At 43.3% G+C, this 20,032-nt stretch overlaps 3 protein-coding genes across 5 annotated transcripts in view; all 3 read left to right on the top strand.

Moving 5' to 3' along the window:
- LOC121595868 (mucin-5AC) overlaps positions 1–6,307 on the top strand; it is a 141,303-nt gene extending 134,996 nt beyond the window's left edge. For both annotated transcript variants that reach the window (XM_041920198.1, XM_041920197.1), the window contains 5 exons: positions 2,633–2,734; positions 2,806–3,225; positions 3,316–3,608; positions 3,680–4,023; positions 4,101–6,307. In XM_041920198.1, coding sequence (XP_041776132.1) covers positions 2,633–2,734; positions 2,806–3,225; positions 3,316–3,608; positions 3,680–4,023; positions 4,101–4,271 — 1,330 coding nt within the window. In that variant the 3' untranslated portion in view covers positions 4,272–6,307. The remainder of the gene's footprint in view (positions 1–2,632; positions 2,735–2,805; positions 3,226–3,315; positions 3,609–3,679; positions 4,024–4,100) is intronic.
- Positions 6,308–9,187: 2,880 nt separating this feature from the next.
- Positions 9,188–12,524, top strand: LOC121597689 (ionotropic receptor 21a). Its single transcript, XM_041923665.1, has 5 exons — positions 9,188–10,326; positions 10,420–10,581; positions 10,645–10,886; positions 10,952–11,285; positions 11,354–12,524. The coding sequence occupies exons 1-5, from the start codon at positions 9,221–9,223 to the stop codon at positions 12,435–12,437; spliced, it is 2,928 nt and encodes a 975-aa protein (XP_041779599.1). The 5' UTR covers positions 9,188–9,220; the 3' UTR covers positions 12,438–12,524.
- Positions 12,525–16,244: 3,720 nt separating this feature from the next.
- On the top strand, positions 16,245–19,241 carry LOC121597057 (astacin-like). 2 transcript variants are annotated; one of them, XM_041922531.1, is made up of 5 exons: positions 16,245–16,449; positions 16,639–16,836; positions 16,982–17,299; positions 17,369–17,511; positions 18,978–19,241. In XM_041922531.1, the coding sequence occupies exons 1-5, from the start codon at positions 16,335–16,337 to the stop codon at positions 19,146–19,148; spliced, it is 945 nt and encodes a 314-aa protein (XP_041778465.1). In that variant the 5' UTR covers positions 16,245–16,334; the 3' UTR covers positions 19,149–19,241. The 2 variants fall into 2 exon arrangements, with proteins under 2 accessions (XP_041778465.1, XP_041778466.1); XM_041922532.1 differs by having other exon boundaries at positions 16,357–16,449; positions 16,639–16,840.
- Positions 19,242–20,032: the final 791 nt, after the last annotated feature.

Below are 20,032 nucleotides of genomic sequence, written 5' to 3'. Positions count from 1 at the left end.
TTCTACTCGGAGTACGCTTATGTTTGTCTTTCAAACTTCCTTCAAAGTGTTCAAAGTACCGATCAATCTTCAGTGAAGTGTAATATTTTCGTAAAGAAGCAAACACATCTCGTTAAACACTATCTCTATCACTAAACGCAAACTCTTTCGAACAATTTTGCTAGCTAATGCACAACAAAAAATGCTTTATTATGTAAAGTAGTTTCCTGCAATATCTATTGTTTTTCAAATACTTTCTTTGTCTTGTCATATTCTCTTTCTCGATGATCTTTACTTCTTCCAACAGTAAACACCACACAATATTCCAAATATTTAACAGCTTCATGTTGATATTCGTAGCTCGATCGAAACAAACAAAAGGCAAACGTCATTTCAAAACCACAGCAATTCAAAAACAGACCAACACATACAGTCACAACACTGATCGCTAAACGTAAGCCTGCGCACTAAGATCTTCGGACACACACTTCGACCCGAAACGGTCCGAATGCTTCGCCGTACTTCAAACAGTGCAACACGGGCAACGTACCATGCGATCGGCCACGTAGAGAACACACAGTGTGTATTGAGTAGTAGCAGTCGTAGTGGTTTGGTTGACTGTGATCATGCAAAACTTAGTGGTTTACTTCAGACACCGGGCGACACCGGGCGACACATAACAGGGAGTTAGTGATTGGCTTGCCGTAGGCTGCCATTCAAGTAGTTGGTTACTGCTATCTGCCAGGCAGTGGTATCGTTGCATTACAGCCTAGTACGTATGTAGAAGCTTGCTAATGATGGATAGTGTGTTCACTTAATTTTTACTAAAGTATCATTTGCTGTAGTACACGGCGTTGAAATTGATGTTCAGATCAAGAAAGGCGTAGATCGAGTCGTTTATTCCCCACCCAGTTCCTTATTTTCGTATTCCTCCACATCTGATGCGTTCTTCCCTCTTGAATTTGAAACACAAATCCATCATTTAAAAAAAAGAAAGAAAGTTGCACTCAGATGACTAGCATTTAGTACAACATGTAGTACAACGCCTAGTGCTTCACACCACACGTCAAAACTAAACGCTCTGGGAGCCGGCAGGGACACAATTGCTTCAGGGTTTTAGGATGCTTAAGCGTTGCGTTGGAGTGAAGCGAATGTTGCGGTTGAATTGCCAAAACACGGATCGCTAAGGCGCGTGTGGAGTTGAGTCATCACGAGCTGCCATTGCACAGTGGAATATGTCTGCCAACTAACAGCAAACACCATGATGGCGAAAAGAAGAATTAGTTACTTTAAAAATATACGTTAAACTACCACTACCGAGGATGCAAAACGGATACTTGCAACGTCTGATCTACATGATCTTGGCTTACAAAAAAAAGAAGGACACCACTTGTGCCACAAATCCAATAGCGAGCTGTTGAGTGGGTCACACACTTTGTTGGAATGTTAACCTAAATCCTAAGGAGTAGCTATTTTGAACTGCACCGCCAAACTGCCAAAGCCCCAAATGTCACACCAGGACATACTGCTTCCCTTTGCGTCATGCGTGTCGTCCAACGAAAACCCTCCGAGATACACGCGTACTTCCTTTGAATACCGATCAAGCAAAGGCGGAGGGGTTTCGAACACCTTACCGCAATGTAACCTACAGAAACGATGACCGAACGACGACACCAAAGCTTCCCTTACTTTCTTCGCAAACCACAAACGTCAACCGTTTCTGTGGCGTGATCAAGAAACATCAACAGAGCTGAAGATCGTAAAGCCGATCATTCCGATACATCTCACCACTACACGATCACTCTTTATCACTCCACCGCTCCATACTTTTGTCCACCTTTCCCTTCCTGGCCTCCTACCTCTCTGTCTGTCTCTCATTCGTCTCTGTGACTCCGTTGCGCATGGACACACTCTTTATCCTTTCAACACATGATCATGCTGCTCCAAAACTTCCTTCAATTCCTCAAACTTTAAGTATCCTTAACCAGATCTTTTTGAACTCACAATCAGTATCGTTATCTCCTATCCTCCCAACTTCCTACCTCGCTCTTTATCCTTCTCATTATCATCCTCATTTCTCCTTACGCCTTGTTGCTCCTTGCACCGTAGTTCTGCGTAGTATTTTACCCTAACGTACTTACCGGGAGATCGTTACTCCCAGAGGATGTAAACTGTGTGCCCTTTGTACACCTAGCTGCTGTTACCAGAACAAATCATTGTCAGCTTGGTTGCAGTTTATATCCTTCCTCACAACACTCCTTCTGCTGGATTTTCATCTCGTTCGTTATCTCCTAACTTGTTCATTTGTAGCTTGGTGCACTGTTTTCTTTCCCTTAACCCTATTCGTCGATCATTTTGTGTTCTGTTCATTGGGTCCCGTAACAGGTAGTCAGGTGTCAACAACACTCTCTCTCTCTCACTCATCACTGCACTTCTAGCTGGGGTTATTTTTTTCTGGTTTGCTAAAATTCTAATTCAATCTCATCGCGCAACATGAGCTTCGCTAACCGGGCTCTAACTAACAGAGCGCTCCCACGCGGGCAGCTGAAGTTTCGACGCCATACCGATGTAAGCCAATGTCCTTATGCGTTGTGTACTAATTTGTTTTCCCCCTTTCTTGTGCCATTCCCTACCGGACGCAACAAAACGACAGAGTTAGCAACAATAACAGTAACAACAACCGCAACCGTGGCAGTTCGCAGTACGCGACCGATGGACAATCGACCGTTTCGGCCAACCGAGGAACGCACCCACCGTAAGATATCTACTTTGCGCTTCGCTGTTACACCATTATTTACACTCAATCTTACACCAATTGCTCCGTAGACGTGCACGACCAACGCTGAAGCCGTCGCAGAACATCGTCTCGAAGGCGCAGGAGTTTATCGACATCTACCGCTACCCACCAACCCGTCCGGAGCCGCTATACCCGCAGCCGACGCCCGACAAGACGGCCGCCAAGTGCCGCAAGGATGTGTGCCTGCTGCCCGATTGCTCCTGCGGCGGCAAGGATGTGCCCGGCGAGCTGCCCGTTGAGCAGGTGCCGCAGATCGTGCTGCTGACGTTCGACGATTCCGTCAACGATCTGAACAAGCAGCTGTACCAGGACCTGTTCGAGCGGGGACGCGTCAACCCGAACGGCTGCCCGATCACGGCCACGTTCTACGTGTCGCACGAGTGGACCGATTACAGCCAGGTGCAGAACCTGTACGCCGACGGACACGAGATGGCATCGCACACCGTTTCGTAAGTGATCTTTGCGTGGAGTGAGCAGCATGCTTTCGGGGTATATTTTGTGCTTATCTCTCTTCCTTTTTTGCTTTCCACCACACACAGTCACAGCTTCGGTGAATCGTTCTCGCCGAAGAAGTGGGCCCGCGAAGTGGCCGGCCAGCGCGAGATCCTGTCCGCGTACGGTGGCGTCAAGCTGGAGGATGTGCGCGGTATGCGCGCACCGTTCCTGTCGATCGGTGGCAACAAGATGTTCAAGATGCTGCACGACTTTAACTTCACGTACGACTCGTCGATGCCGGTGTACGAGAACCGTCCGCCGAGCTGGCCGTACACGCTCGACTACAAGATCTTCCACGATTGTATGATTCCGCCGTGTCCAACCAAGAGCTATCCAGGTAGAGATGCGAGTCTCTTTTTCGCTTCAGCAGAAGTGTCAGTAATACCTTTGATATTCGGTATCCTCCAGGTGTTTGGGAAGTTCCTATGGTGATGTGGCAGGATCTGAACGGTGGTCGCTGTTCGATGGGTGACGCCTGCTCCAATCCGCCCGAGGCCGAGGGCGTGTACAAGATGATCATGAAGAACTTCGAGCGGCACTACACGACCAACCGGGCCCCGTTCGGACTGTACTACCACGCAGCCTGGTTCACGCAGCCGCACCACAAGGAAGGATTCATACAGTTCCTGGACGCGATCAACTCGATGAAGGACGTGTTCATCATCACCAACTGGCAGGCACTGCAGTGGGTGCGCGATCCGACCCCACTGTCCCGCATCAACTCGTTCACGCCCTTCCAGTGCAACTACGCGGTAAGCAGGCGCTTTCGGGTGTATAGAGGAAAGGTGTACCCTAAACTAAATGTTAAACATCGCTTTAACTTCCGCAGGGTCGTCCGAAGCGTTGCAACAACCCGAAGGTATGCAATCTGTGGCACAAGTCGGGCGTGCGCTACATGCGCACCTGCCAGCCCTGCCCCGACATCTACCCGTGGACCGGCAAGACGGGCATCCGCTCGTCCCGCATCGACAACGACATCGAGGTGGCCGACACCAACTAAGTCAAACCAGCAGCGGTTGTAAGCTCGGGAGGAGGGAATGGATGAGCGGAAAGGGAAGGATGGGTAGCAGCGCCGCCATCGGTCGGAGAGAGAGAGCGTGTGGCAAACGTGCTGGCGGAAGGATTTTTTTCTTTTGCATTCAAAACGCTACATCATATGTTAGTTTAAAAGAAAACTAATCGAACCGGCAAGAAACGGTCACAGCTCACTTTCCCGCTGTCCGGCAGTCTATGCTCCATGCAAAACTCCCGCCATCAAAGAACGAAACGGCTTCCCTTCTTGAGCAGGCCCTTCCTATACGGAAGGATTGGCGCGGCTGTGTCTCTCTAAACACATTCCTATCCCTCTACTGCGAGCCAAGAGTACGCCATTCTCGTTGGCTGTTGCACCGTGCACCGTGGTTTGTGTACGGCAACCATTCTGAACCCAATTCATCGTCCTATATTCACTGCAAGCCCTTTTTCATACTTTCGGTAGAAGAAACTACCGAAGACGTACACGTCTTGATGTGTATGAGTGAGTGTGTGCGTGTGCTGAATTGATGCCTGCCTTGGCTTAGACTAATACTTATTCTAGTGTATGATACTATTTTATTCTGCTATATAAATTATTAGAACTACGGACGACCTTTGCGTTAGGGAGGAGAGACCCTTTCGGAAGACAATTGGGGTGGGAAAGCGGAGACAAACGAAGGAGAAACATAAGTGTATAGCTGTTTGGCAGAAAGCTTTGAATGTAAATATTTTGGTCGTTCTGCAAATTGAAATGAAAAAAAAACAGGAACAATGAAGCGGTATTAGGCAACTAAATTCAAATGAATAATTTACTAAATTTTAACACTTCCAACTGTCTTCCGCAAGCTAGACGAGCAATACTCATGCAATAGCAGTAGCTGTTACTTTTGTTCTTTATTATTTTTACCTTTTATGGTTAGTTTCTCTCATTTTTTTTCTTTTCCTTCGCTCACTTTTATTTACATTACGTTTGCTATTTAAAGCTATCAATGCTATTTTGTCGAAGCGCACATAAACGTTGCTGCACTGCACTGCAGTGATGCAACCGAGAATATTAAAAAAAAAAACAATGAAAAAAGAAACGAAGCAAAACACTGAACGGTAACTGTGGATAAGTGCACTGCCATAATGAGAAGAAAGCATAAAAAAGTGGAAAAAATAATGGAAATTGAAAAGAAAGGTGAAAAGAAGAGGATAAAAAACTGTAAAGCAAGCAAACAATGGTGAAAGATGCACGAATTTCACAAAGAATAGGGAAACCGCATAAAACAAGCAAGAAAAAAGGAAAGCAAGAAAGTGAACTCGAAGTTCCTTAAAATGGATAACACAAGCTAAGATAGAACATATATTAAAGAGAAAACCATGAAAAAATAACAAAACAAATAGAATCGAACAGACAGAACAAATGCAAATTAAACAAAGCAAAAGTAATTTCTTGGGTTGCCAACGATTGCCTATCTGTTACACTGGTGTCCAGTTCCATCGTTTTATTATATTTTTTGTTTTTCTTATTATTATCCGTTTTTGAATGGAAGATACTTCCAATCACGGTACGCTTTTGGTGTGAGGTTAAACTTCTCTTTTTGATTTTTTTTTATCATTATGAAATGGTTAACAAATTACAAGCAAATCAAGCAAAACGATGCACAACGATGGAACGCATACCTTTATAACAGAAACCAGGTCTGGTAGGGTGATTGGAACGCCTTTTGGACCGTACTTTCTGCTTCCATTTCTGCAATAATCAATCAACACATTGGATAAAGGACAACATTTCATCCTCTCCCTCAAGCAAATGTTTCACCACAAGCAATTAGAGAGACAGTATTGTGCTGATAGTGACAATATATTTATAGGTTTTTTTGTAGACAGTAAATTATATTGGCAGCACGCCACGACAAGCGTCGAAAGCACAGGCACGAGCGGAATTTGTGGTGATAAAGCGAGAACAAATATGCTTATTCTTTTCTGTAAATAGATCATCTATGATTGTCTCGTTAAAAAACAAAAACAAAACAAAACGGCTTGTGTGCAACCACTCCAAGCAGCACACACACAAACACTCAGAGTCAGTTTCAAGCATAAACGCGTGCTCTCTAAGACACTGCCCCATAGGAGAAGGCAGTAAGAAGTCAAACGGCAAATCGATACACATATAGTAACAACGCTCCTTTTCTTTCCTTACAACTTTTCCTGACATTGCCCGCGACAGGGCTTTTTTCATGGTTGCAACAATATTCATAGCACGTTAGGAAAAGGCCTGGGCCCGAAGCTAGTTTTGCGCAGCACACGCTACTCTTTTCGTATATTATCGACAAAACCGCCCCGTTCGCACCGTCGTGGATGCGCGAGGGTGCGGCGTCCTCACTTAGGTCTTTACCGAAAATGTATTTTTTTTTTTCGTCCACTTTGTCCGTTTGTGTTACTGTTAGCTGTTAGGAATTCGAACGAATGAACGTGTGACGGTGGATGGAGGTGATCCGATCCGAACCGTAGTAAGTGTATTGGAGTACGAACGATGAAATAAAATAAATATAAAATTTTAATCAATATAAAAATAAATCTGTTTTTTTTATTACATACAATGTGTGGAAATCAATTAATAAGGCTTTTATTATATCACAACGATAAAACTCTTTATATCGATAAGAAAGGTATCGAGAGAAGAGTGTATAAGATTTTGTTTATCGATCTAATTAAAAATGTCTTATTATATTATAGATGCAATACGGCAAACTATTCTGAATGCATCATACGATACTACTATTTTATGTTTCATGTTTGATAATTTATAAAAAAAATGAAAAACATATATTTTGAAGCCTTCTATCGGACTCAGGTAGTCTTAGCTAATACATCATGGAGGGAATTATTTTCTTGAGCTTGAGGGCCATGAAAACTTAGGACAACAACGATACAACGATATCGACCTCGTGCAAATGAGGACCACAACCCCTTACGCCGAAACACATGGCTAACTAAGTTTCCCTACCGAAGGTCTTCTTTTTATCATATTGGGTTAAAGCCGTGGGACATTGTCCGTACTCGCTAGTATAATTTTGATTTTCACTAGCGCATCTGGCGGCGGCTGACCCAAGCATTGAGCCAAACAATTTGGAGCCGCTTCAGAAAATATGTTATTTTCCATGTTTTTTTAAGATAAATTGGACTGGAAAAGGTTTGTAATCGATGGATGAATATGTTTTGCAAGTAATTTCAGCCATTGTTGCATCAAAAAAAGATGTAAAAACTACTTAATTTTGAGATCCGACGCGACCATTCCTTTGATGACCAAAAAAAGCTTCGGTCAGCTGGAACACAACTGCGCTTGCGAAAATCGAAATTACACTAGGGAGTACGGAAAATGTCCCCCGGCCTTGATAACAGTGGTCTTCAAGCTTTTTGCAGCTTTTCCCCCCTACATGTGGATGTATGTAGGATTAAATTCCCCTTCACAACTTCACCCATTCATGCGATGGGAAAGGGGGGAGGAGGGGGGGTTGGCCGGTACAGTATAGTAAGAATTCTTCAATTTAATTTCTTCTTCAATTTCTAAACGTGTTGAAACTGCCTTTGGTACGTATGCAGCATTTTTTCAGCCCTGTTAACTCCCTATTAAAAACTGAAGATGTGAATGGAACAAGTTCTATAGTTTTTACCCAATATTTGAACATTTGATGGTTGCCAGGAGTTTTTTTATTAGTCCTACACATACCAAATGTCATTTTGGATGCAACATCTATTGATATGAGTTGGTCTTAAGTTGATAAAACCGTTTTCGCGACAATATACTACGAATTGCTGATCGAAACTGAACAAAATTTAGTTCTGACATTGTTCTGAATTTCGAATAAACAAATTCAACAATCATTTAAGTTGTTTTAATTACTGAAGAGCCTTCTAATAATTTTTGAATCAGCATCAATTATAGGTTTCGAAAGAGGCGTGCAGCTGTCAAAAGAGGCATTCATTATAGCGCGAGAGATTCAAAATTATACACCAATGAGGATTATAAAATATTTTATATAGTATCAGGATTTTATGTAGAATGAGTTTCAAATTATTTATGTAGGAATATCCCACTAATAACTCTTCTAAAGAACAGATGTAGCTATAATCTTATAAATAGTTATTAATACTAGTTGTACTCTACTAATTATTACAAATATAATAAATAAAATAAGAAACGCTTGTATGTACATCGATGTTTAAATTAGCTTTTTGGCCGTTTTGTAAAAAAATACTCAATGGAATATAGAACAATCTTAAAGACTCGTAAAAAACAGTCTCATAGCTAAATTTGAAACCAGATTCGTGGAGACTTTTCGTAATCATTTGTAACTTTCCAAATAATGAAGAATTGCAAGCCTTACAGGCTTTTTCAGGGGTTCTCATAGTTGTGCAACACTTTTTTGACTCTTTCATGTGAAATGAACTTTATGTAATGGGAATTGGACTCTATGACACCTTTTTGAAAAAAATCCAATAGGATATTCCAATGAGCCCGTCCAAAAAGGGTGCAGTCAATTTCCCAAAATATAAAGTTCATTTCTCTTAAGAAAGATTCAATGAAGTGTCTCACAAATTTAAGATCCTCTGAAAAATTCCCTGAAAGACTTACATTTCACCTTTATTTTTCATATTTTGCCATTTCATACGTTTGATATGAATGACTCAAGTAAGATACACGAAGAGCCCTACATTCAATCCCTTTGACCATGACCGTTCTGACCCAATACGTAGTTTTCAATTTCCTTTTTTTCCCCTTGATTCAATCAAAAGGGTACGGTCAAAGGGTCAGCATGTTTCATAAATATCAAAACACAGCCACCACCAACACGTTACTATAAAAACGGCTCTGCTAGCAGTGGAGCCCTTTTAGTTCCATTCGCGTGTCGGCAGAGCAGAAAGCTCAAAGTGTGTTTTCGGCTCATAATGTTTAAACGGATAGTTTTAGCTGTAATTAATATAGTGTTTCTGATAGTGGGTACAACGGCGTTCGCTTCCCTGCACCATCCGGAGAGTTTCAATCAGCAGCTCATCCGCTACAAAGGTCGCGACTCATCGAACGGGTACTTTGAGCTTGCCAGTGAAGCGTACTACACCGGTGCGTATGATCTCGTGGAGGAGCAGAACGAAACCGCCACATGTTTGCGGGCCGACTGTCGGGAGCAATCGAACAGCTCCCCGGTAGTCCGTGACCGGCGCCGTGTAGATCCCACCTTCTACGGACATCCGAAAACGCGGGAACAAATCTGGGAGCGCAACTTTGCCCACGTCATCGAGGACAATCGGCAAACGCTCTCGCTAGTGACACTGCTGAACAAGATCATCATGAAGTATCTGTACAGCTGCATACCGATCGTACTGTTCGACACGTACGTCGCCACTACGGAGAACTACATGCTGGAGGCACTGTTCAGCGACTTTCCCATCACCTACATCACGGGGCGCATCGGACCGAACTACACGCTCGACAATCCGGGCATACTGGAACCGACCGGACCACAGTGCCGCAGCTACATCATCTTCCTCGCGGACGTCATGATGACGCGCAAAGTGATCGGTCCACAGATGAACAGCTACGTCGTGCTGATACCGCGCTCGAGCCAGTGGAAGCTGCAGGAGTTTCTGGCAGCCAAGCAGTCGCGCGACATCATCAATCTGCTCGTGATCGGTGAATCGTACTCGGTGGACAAACGCATCAACAACGAACAGCCGTACGTGCTGTACACGCACGAGCTGTACATCGATGGGCTCGGTGCGAACCGGCCGCAGGTGCTGACCTCCTGGATTGGGAACAAGTTCTCGCGCAACAATGTGAACCTGTTCCCGAAGAAGCTGCGCAAAGGATTCTCCGGCCATAGGTTCACGGTGAAGGCGGCCCACCAACCGCCGTTCATGATCAAGCGCCTGTCGACGGACGGGGTGGGCAATGTGAACATACGGTGGGAAGGGTTGGAGATGCGCCTGTTGCGTGCGATGGCGCAGTATCTTAACTTTACGTACGACATCATCGAGCCGGGCAGAATGGAACTGGGGTGAGTAGTCAGAAGTCAAATAAATTATAAGCAAATATCTCCGGACCGATAGATCGTTTGTGATATCATTTTTCTCGTATCTTTCGCTTTCAGCCCCGGAGACGCTGTTGTGGAAGAGATTAAGCGGGGACAGGGCGATATGGGCCTGGCCGGTATTTATGTGACGATTGAACGTAACCTTGCCACCGAGATGTCCGTGTCACATTCGACCGACTGTGCCGCCTTCCTGACGCTAATGTCCAGTGCTTTGCCAAGGTAAATTAAAATCTTTTAAAAGCTACACTTTACTAACGATTAACCATACCATTTTTATACCAGATACCGTGCGATCTTGGGACCGTTCCAGTGGCCCGTCTGGGTAGCGGTGATTCTCATCTATCTGTTGGCCATTTTTCCACTCGCTTTTTCCGACAAAATGACACTGCGCCATCTGCTGGGCAACTGGAGCGAGATCGAGAACATGTTCTGGTACGTGTTTGGGACGTTCACGAACAGTCTTACCTTTCAGGGTGAGAATTCGTGGAGCAACACGCGGAAGACGTCGACTCGTATGCTGATTGGTACGTTTGGAACGGCAGTTGCTTGCTACACGACTGACGGACAAGTGTTTATGTTTTTTTTCCAGGCATTTATTGGGTGTTCACGATCATTATTACCGCGTGCTATACGGGCTCGATCATCGCCTTCATCACGCTTCCCGTAGAGCCGGAACGTATCGATGGCATCGAGCAGCTGTCGAGGGGATTCTTTCGCGTTGGCACACTGGATCGGGGCGGTTGGGAACGTTGGTTCCTCAACTCTAGCCACAAACAAACGAACAAACTGCTAAAGGACCTCCGGTTTGTGAGCAGCGTTGATGAAGGCATCCGCAACGTGACTGAAGCGTTCCTCATCTCGTACGCCTTCATTGGATCGAAGGGAGAGTTGGAGTTCCTGATCAAATCGAACCTGTCGCATCAGTTTGTACCGAAGACGTCTGTCATCGTGCAGAACAATAACTAAACCCGATCCCCTCTTATCTTTCCAGGTTTGAAAACAAACGCTACGGACTGCACGTCAGCCGAGAATGTTTCGCCTTGTACGGTGTGTCGATGGTGTTTCCGCCCAACTCCGTCTATCGCGATCCAATTAACAATGCGATCCTGTACATGCAGGAAGCCGGCCTAATAGGCAAAATGAACAGAGACGTCACGTGGGAAACGATCAAAACGAAGGACGGCCGCCGGAAGGAAGCTTCCGTCGGTGAAGTGCTCCGATCGACGGCGCCCTCCGAACGTGGCCTAACACTCGCCGACACGGAGGGTATGTTTCTGCTAATGCTGTTCGGGTACGTCGTGGCACTCGGTGTGCTCATCTCCGAATGGGTTGGCGGCTGCACCAACAAGTGCCGCGAAGTGCTGAAGGAACGGGCGGAGCGTTTGAAGGCGGCTGCAGCTGAAATTGCGGCCGCTGCCACCGCCGGAAGCGATAACGGTTCACTGCCTGCGTCATCATCCACCTCGACCAACCGGAACTCACCACATAAAAGCACAGGTCTCAATGGGGTGGACAATTCCCTCCCAGCCAGTGGAAACGGATCGGCAACAGTACGTCGTATACGGCTTACCGGGGAAGATGCTGAAAACGAACCAAACGAGTTCGACGTACCGCCGGATGCAGCCAGTGACGGTGGATCTTCGCTGCAAAGGCACAGTCTGTCGGAGTGCTTGTCGGAGGTCAGTGCGCATACGATGCAGGATCTGTACAATGGCCCAGACCGGCGCCATTCCACGATCGTGTTCCTGGACGGGCAGCTAATGTCGGAAGAGGAAGCGCAGCGCAAGGTTGCGCGCAGCAAGTCCCGACACCGGCACAGCTTAAGCTCCGTGCTGGAGCGGGAAGTTAGTCAGCTGTTTCGGTTCCTGGGAAAGGAATCACCGCACAGTGCACGAGCCGAAGAGTCAAGTGATGCGGGTGGACTGGTACGGAGAGGTGCTGGACGCGGGCGGAAAGAGATGAAGGTGGCAGTGGAGATCAATGCCCGAGCGACTGAGGAAGGGCAGCAAGGTCCGGGAGCGGCCGTAGGTCGTCGCAGTTTTGAGGCCACTTTTGGGGAAAAGCTGTTGCATTGAATGGTGATTAGATTACTTTTTAGATTTTTTTGTGTTTTAGGAACATTGCTAGAACTTAGGTTATTAATCGCTTTCCCAGAATAAATTAGTTCGTATGAAGATCATGATGATCTTAAACACTGCCTTTCTTATTCTAATAGAACTCTTGTTCGATCATATCTTACTATCCTAGGCATTTTTAAAATTGCCAAGTTCCAAATTAGTTTGTTGGTTGCGAAAGTATACAGATATTTAAAAAAAGGAGACAAATGAACAAAGAATCCTGTATTTCATTTGTTTTCAGAAACAGCAGTAACAAATACAAATTGATACCATTGAGCTTTCCATCAACCGTCCTACCATCAAGCACTGATCAGATCTTCACCATGCGACAGATCTTGGAGATCTTTTGCTAGGGTCTGTGTCAGAGGGACTTGGACACCTATTCAAATTGGAGCTAGAGAGGGCGATCCGAAACTGGAAGGTGGAGACTACGGGAACCATCTTCTATAAGTTAACCCAGATCTTGGCATATGCTGATGATATAGACATAATTGGCTCTCCTATACATCAGAAGCCTACCAAGGGATCGAGCGGGCGGCAGAGAACCTCGGAATGTAGATAAACGAGGCAAAGACCAAACTGATGGTGACAACTTCATCGGCCCTACCAATAAATAATCAGAACCTACGTAGGCGTGATCAAAGGTCAGCAACGACAATATAATGGTAGCTGAGTTGCGCGCAAGGATGTTGGCCTTCAATCGGTCATTATACAGCCTGAAAAATCAGTTCACCGCAAAGAACCTGTCGCGGCGGACGAAGCTGGGACTATATAGTACCTATATAGTACCGGTACTCACATACACCTCTGAGACATGGACACTGTTCAAATCTGACGAAACCCTCGCAGCCGCGTTCGAGAGGAAGATGCTCAGAAGGATACTTGGCCCCGTAAGTGTGGAAGGACAATGGAGGAACCGTTATAATGACGAGCTATACGAGATGTACGGCGACCTCACTGTCGGCTCGCCAGGCTTCGGTGGACTGGCCTGTCAAGTAGTATTCTATTTGTACACCAATATGAAGTTTTAAGAAATTCCCATTCCCTCTACGTACCAAATGCTCTCCAACCTATAAGCGTATGTTACGTATGTTATGGATGACACCCTATTAAATTAACGTCCTATTTGATTACATGCTCAAGAGATTTTATTAAAAGAAGCTTGTTTCCATCACATAGCACGTGATACCGAATTTAACTTCCGCAAGTAATATTTTCCTAAAAGTCCCTGCTTCAGAAATATATCTGCTGGGTAGTAGTCACCGAATTGGTACTCACAAAGACATTCCGAATCCTTTTCCGCAGCACACGAATTTACAGAGTATCCTTAAAGCGATGTTTAATTCATTTTAATGTATCTACTGTGACTATGGTTTTATATATTATTTATAAAACAAACCCTATTTACCATTTTCCTGATTTAGACTAACGAACTCTGAAAGATTCAGCCCTACACAAGCTTGTACAAGCCAAATAGCCAGCGCCACGTTTGCAAAGAAATTCACTAATTCAGATACCATTTCGGAGCAACACTGCCGAATACAAGCACAACTGCTGTGCACTGTTAAAAAAAATTCGTTTATATATATATACAAACGTACCCTCAGCAAGATTGTAAAACTAAAAAATAGGGCCATAAATTTTACAAAACAAAAATAATCCAACAAAATGCATCCAAAACCTTCCGGTTGTGTGTTCATGCAAATGTTTCTGTTGCAAGGTTTTTATCGTATTGTTTGTGTTTCATTCGCCGTCAGTTCTTTTGTTAGTGCCATACCGGGTTTTTTCAATGTCAATGACTCTAAACTTGTTATGCTAAATTGGGCAAGAATCAAAATATCTATAAGCAAAAAATTTCACTACAGAAACTTATTCTGAACCTACCTCGGTAATGAGGGTGAACTTGTATCGGTCTAATACTGAACATAAACCACTCCATGAATCGTTGAAACCTCTCCCATCATGCTATGAAGTTCATAGGGTAGTCGTACCATATTCAACCTTGTAGAAGCTAATGCGTGAATATATGATACACTTTGATAAACTATTAACTACGCTGCACTGCGTGAAACAATAAACCAATTGTAAAGAACCAACCAACCCAGAAGATAGGAATGTTATTTCCAATCACCTTCAATAATTAAATTCCTGTTCGCTCCCAATTCGCGCAACTCGACATTATAACGGCTTGTTGAAGTTAAGTTAAAAATAATAGTCATGCAGAAAAGGTAGGGTTTGAGCTCATGTCTGATAATGGGTGTAATGCACATTACGGGTAGTCTAACCGCAGGTACTGTACACTGTTAGATAATGTGTTAATTGGTGACAATGGCTTTTTGTTACCTCATCAAAGGCATGTTTTGATTTCGATTTGCCCATGAAGTAGGCAAAATGACGATTATTTAACCACCGCCCAACCGGTAGTCGATTACCTGTTCCTTTATTAGTTATAGCTGGCGCTGTACTACAGCCAGAAGAAAAGAACAAAACCGGGAATTACTCTAATCCATAGCTAACGCGTGTAATGAGCGTCTTCATTAGTGCAAGTGTTGTCGCAAAGATCTTTCTTTTTTTTACTTTCAGCGTAAGGGCCCCATTTTCTGTTACTTTTTCTCATTTCTTTCTTTCTTATGACCCATGCGCCTGTCGAGCGGGTTCCGGTCTTCGCGAGTCATACGCATTCACACCGCTGAAACCGAAAGTCATGCACACTGGTTGATCGATAATGCGTAAAATATGTGTGTCACCATAGCAACTTGCAACTGGTGTCATTTGAAAAAAGAATCAGCACACAGTAAGGTTCAGAAAAAGTAAGCACCGGTTACAAAAGAACCAGGAGAAATATAAATAAGTAAATAAATAAAAAGTTAAATATAAAACAAGACTTCATATCAATCCATTAGATGCAGTTATGCCGTTCTTTCTAAAATCCAATCACCAGATTGTACTCGCTAGTGTAATTTAAATTTTCACTAGCGCATCTGGCGGTGGCTGGTGGAAGCATTTTTCCATAAAAATCTGAGCCGCGTCAGAAAATGTGATATTTTTCCGTGTCTTTTTATTTATACCAGGCGAGAAAAGTCTTGTAATCGACAGATAAATACGTAAAGCATGCTATTCAGTCAGTCCTGCGCCAAAAAGCAAAGAAAAAATTACTTATATTTTAGATCCAGCCCCTGGATGACCAAAAATAGCTCCCACTAGCCGTATCGAGATGCGCTATTGCAAATTGAAGTTACACTAGCGAGTACGATCAATGTACCCGGACCTTAAAAGCATTGTGGCATACAATCGTGATCTGATATTATCTGAGAAATGAACAAGAAATAATTCCACAAAATTACAAATCACACCACAGACAAGCAAACATAGAATTTACTACCAAACGCATGACATGAAGCAGTGAGTCAAATAACATCATAAATCATTACAGGATGTTGTCCAGATTTAGAAGATCAATATTATTTCAGATACATTAAAACTATACGTCTCTGTATAAAGGTAAATGCTTCTCAATAGTGGCAAATAGTTTCCTCGCGACAAACCAAATCACCACACCATTTCCTCTCCGTCTACTAATGAACACCATTGAACTGATACATAACTAATGCACTATCCCACTTGGAGCGAGGGCTATTCCCCACCCGCAGCAAATGTGCTATGCCCTGCCCTTTTCGATAAGCAAAGAATCGAAGAAATTGCGGTTCGGCTATAAATATAAAACGACGTCTAAAACCTAACACCAGACAGTTGAAGATCGTTCGCTACTAACAAGGGGTTTATTGTAAGTGACAGTGTGAGCATAAGCGCAACTTGTTTTAGTGATCATTAGACGCACACATACACACAGTCAAGATGATTCTCGTGGACACATGCATGTTACGGTCCAGAACGATTCTAGTGATCGGTTTAGTGATCGCGATGAGACAGTGCTCCGGGCAGTTGTATCGATCGGAGAGCGCTGAAGTAGGTAAGTGGAACACAGTGCGCACAGTCACCTGTCAGTGGTGAGAAAACGGATGCATCGAAAAGACCTCGTGTCAAAGTGAGCTACTGATTATCTCTCGAGGGCTTATGGTGACCACCGACCGCGCTACGGTGCGCTATAGTGCGATCTTGTACTAATTGTAACCCATCTCCTCCGGGTGTTTTGTGGCAGGTCGACGGGTTAAAAACTATGACAGCCGGTACCAGCAGCAGCCGGCACACGAGCTTGGCTTCGGGTACTACTACCAGGGTGATATTATGCTGCCGACCGAGCCCAAAAGCCAGGACCGGCTGTCGGTGGCCGAGGAGCATACGTCCACCGTATGGCCGAACGCGATCGTGCCGTACTACATCACGCCGAACGCATTCAGTAGGTATCTATCGGTGTTAGTGGAGTTTTCCAAGCTTTTATTGCTTTTCGGTGTTTCTATACGCTTATCAAACTTCTCACAATTCAATTGAAAAGATTACCATTAAACTAATCTTTCCCCTGAATCCAATCCTACCCTTACAAGCACCGAACGAGATCCGCATAATCGAACGCTCCATGCAGGTGTTTCACGCGAAAACGTGCGTCCGGTTTGTGCCACGAACGCCGGACACGCCATACTACGTGCAGATCACGAACCGGCCGGCCGGCTGCTACGCGTCGGTGGGTCGCGTGCAAGACAACAACCAGAACGTGATGAATCTGCAGGCGCCCGGGTGTCTGGCCGGCGGCACACCGATGCACGAGATGATGCACATTCTCGGCTTTCTGCACGAGGTGAGCCGGCCCGATCGGGACGACTACATCTACGTCAACCGAAGCGCCCTTGAGCCAAGATATCAAAGTAAGGCTGCTGTCAGGCTTTTGGACAGGTTTTGGATACCATTCTTATTGTCTATTTTCCCTCTTGTAGCGGATTCATTTTATAGGAATAATTTTGCTAAATATGAGCGAGACATAGAGACATACAACATTGATTATAACTATGGCAGCATTATGCATTACACGCGGTATGCGGGCGCAAGAGATCGCAAATATCCGGTGCTGGTGAATCTGGTAAGTGTACTGTGCCATACCATGGGCAATTAATTTCTTTTCATGTATTTTCACTGAATAAAAATAGATATAAAAAACAGAAATCAATGAATAGGTCCACACAAGTGAACGTAATAAGGATGTTTAGCTCTACTGGGAAATCTTAAATATTGATCTGTACGCATACAGTCGAATAGGATAAGCTTCTATTTGTAGCGTTTTTGGACTAATGTGTACTTTCTTTGTTAATTCGTTTAGTCAATAATGCGGTAAAGATGTCCAATGAAATTAAATTCGTACAAATATAGGTCTAGTCTCGCTCTTTTTACAATAATTGGGAGTTTCAGGGATTCTCTTGATTATAGGACTCTTTCTTGATTCTTTCTTGTCTGAAGAGAGCTTTGACTTTGACATGACATAACAGTGCACATTGTAAATTCCTATTGGATTCCTAACGAGCTTCTTTCACTTTTCTGAAGAATGAGTCCAGAAAGTGCCCTAACATTATGAGAACCTCTCAGCAACCATGATAAAATATCTAATAGTCTATTTGTACAATATTTAAAAATTCGGAAAATATTTTAACAAATGCTCTTGCATCCTATTCTACTTGCTTGATACTCACATTTTTCAGCAGGGAAAATCAGAAAGTAAACACCGATCTTGGACATGCAGAGGTGTCTATGATATTATCAGAAGCTTTAAATTTCAAGGAAGTCCTGCATCAATTGTGTACATATTGTATGCCCATGATACCCACGTAATAGTGATGTTTATAAAATTCAAACCAGTTTTCATTACTCTTGAAACTGAAAAAAAAATTCCAATTCTAATTTCCTGTGCATTCTAATGTCATAAAGCTTGCTACTCAGTGCAATGGCACTATAAATAGTAGAATTACATTGTACTTAGTTGAGTTTAGATCTTGCTCCCTTACACAGGCGTCCCCCAAGTTACGACCCCCTCGAGTTACGACGATTCGCAGATACGACGATTTTGATTTTGACAGTTAAAAACTGTCATTAAAAAGAAATTGATGTATTTTTTTGAAATTCTGGGCTGATAACCGTTATACACACATTTCTATAGATTCCCTATCTTCAATATTTATATTGTGTACGGCTTTTAAAATATAATTATTACATTATCGAACATTATTTGAAATAAAATACAGGATATCATAAATTCCAACTCTTCGGTTCTAAACTTTATATCGATAGATATTCGACATACGACTTTTTCGACTTACGCCTTGCTTTGGGACATTTTTTCGGTCCCAAATACAGTCGTATCTCGGGGGACACCTGTAGTTGTTGTGTTAACGTTGTGGCAGGCCACACATATTCACCAGGACGAAATTCCCCCAGTGCATCTTGATTTTAATTTAAATCTCTCAACTGGTTGCCTTTTTACGGAAAATCCTAATCTGGGGTTAACAAGCAGCTTGTAATAACTCACCTCTTGTGTATTTCCTTACAACAAACTAGAAACCCTACGATGAGCCGGACTTTGGCAACACCACGCTCAGTCCGTCTGACATTGAAAGCATCCAGTTCCGGTACTGCCGCAATGCGAGCGGTCTCTTCTGGCTCAACCCGTTCCAGCTGGTTACTACCACCTTCCTCGGCACACGACATTCGTCCCGTTTGAGAGGATAAAGTAGACTTACAGTTCTTTCATGTTCATGTTTTTGTTTTTAAACATTAGATAAAGTGTACAATACAATGTAAAAAATTTGTTGCATTTGTTTCTCCGTTATCTCACAAAAAAAATATTTTTTACATTGTTTGTCTGTGTTTCGTTTTGTTTTCTTTCTCATTCATTTCAATGTAAACATCAAAACATCGGCCTCAGCACAATTTTTTGATCGAAAAAATTCGATCGATCCGGCTGTCATTTTCCTGTCATTTGACACTCATTTCGCCGCCAAGGTGTTCATTACTACTGGTCTTTTTGAAAACTGTTATACCACGACACTCACGAGCAAAATGAACTATGCTACAAAAAATCGATCGTTTCGGTTTGTATGGGGAAAAATCCGCAACGCATTGAACTGTGGAAATTATCGTATATCAGAAAATGGCACAAATCAAGGTTGATGATTTTGAATAACGTTATACAAAAGCAAGTTAGTAAATGTTTTGGTTCTTTTTCAATATTTAAAGTGATAAAAAATCATGAAAGCAGTAGTGACAGTGGGCCTCAGCAAAATTTTTCGATCGAAAAAAAATCGATAGGCGCTCAAGTTTTTAAGGAATTTACAATTATAAAATTTGATAACTAGATGTTTTAAATCAATAAAATTTAATAATTTAAAGATACTCTATATGGAAGTCGTATCATATTCGACCTTGTAGGAGCTAATGCGTTATTGTATGATAAAGTTTTATAAATTAATGATAAAAACGCTGCACTGCGTGAAACAATATGCAAATTGTAAAGAACCAACCAACCCAGAAAAGATAAGAAAAGCAAATCCAATCACCTTCAACAATTAAATTGCTGTTCGGTCCCAATTGTAGCAACTTGACTTTATAACGGC

Source organism: Anopheles merus, chromosome 3R (genome assembly GCF_017562075.2).
Source record: "Anopheles merus strain MAF chromosome 3R, AmerM5.1, whole genome shotgun sequence".
NCBI lineage: Eukaryota > Metazoa > Arthropoda > Insecta > Diptera > Culicidae > Anopheles > Anopheles merus.
The sequence above is the reverse complement of the archived record's forward strand: the minus strand, read 5'-3'. Positions and strand labels throughout refer to the sequence as shown.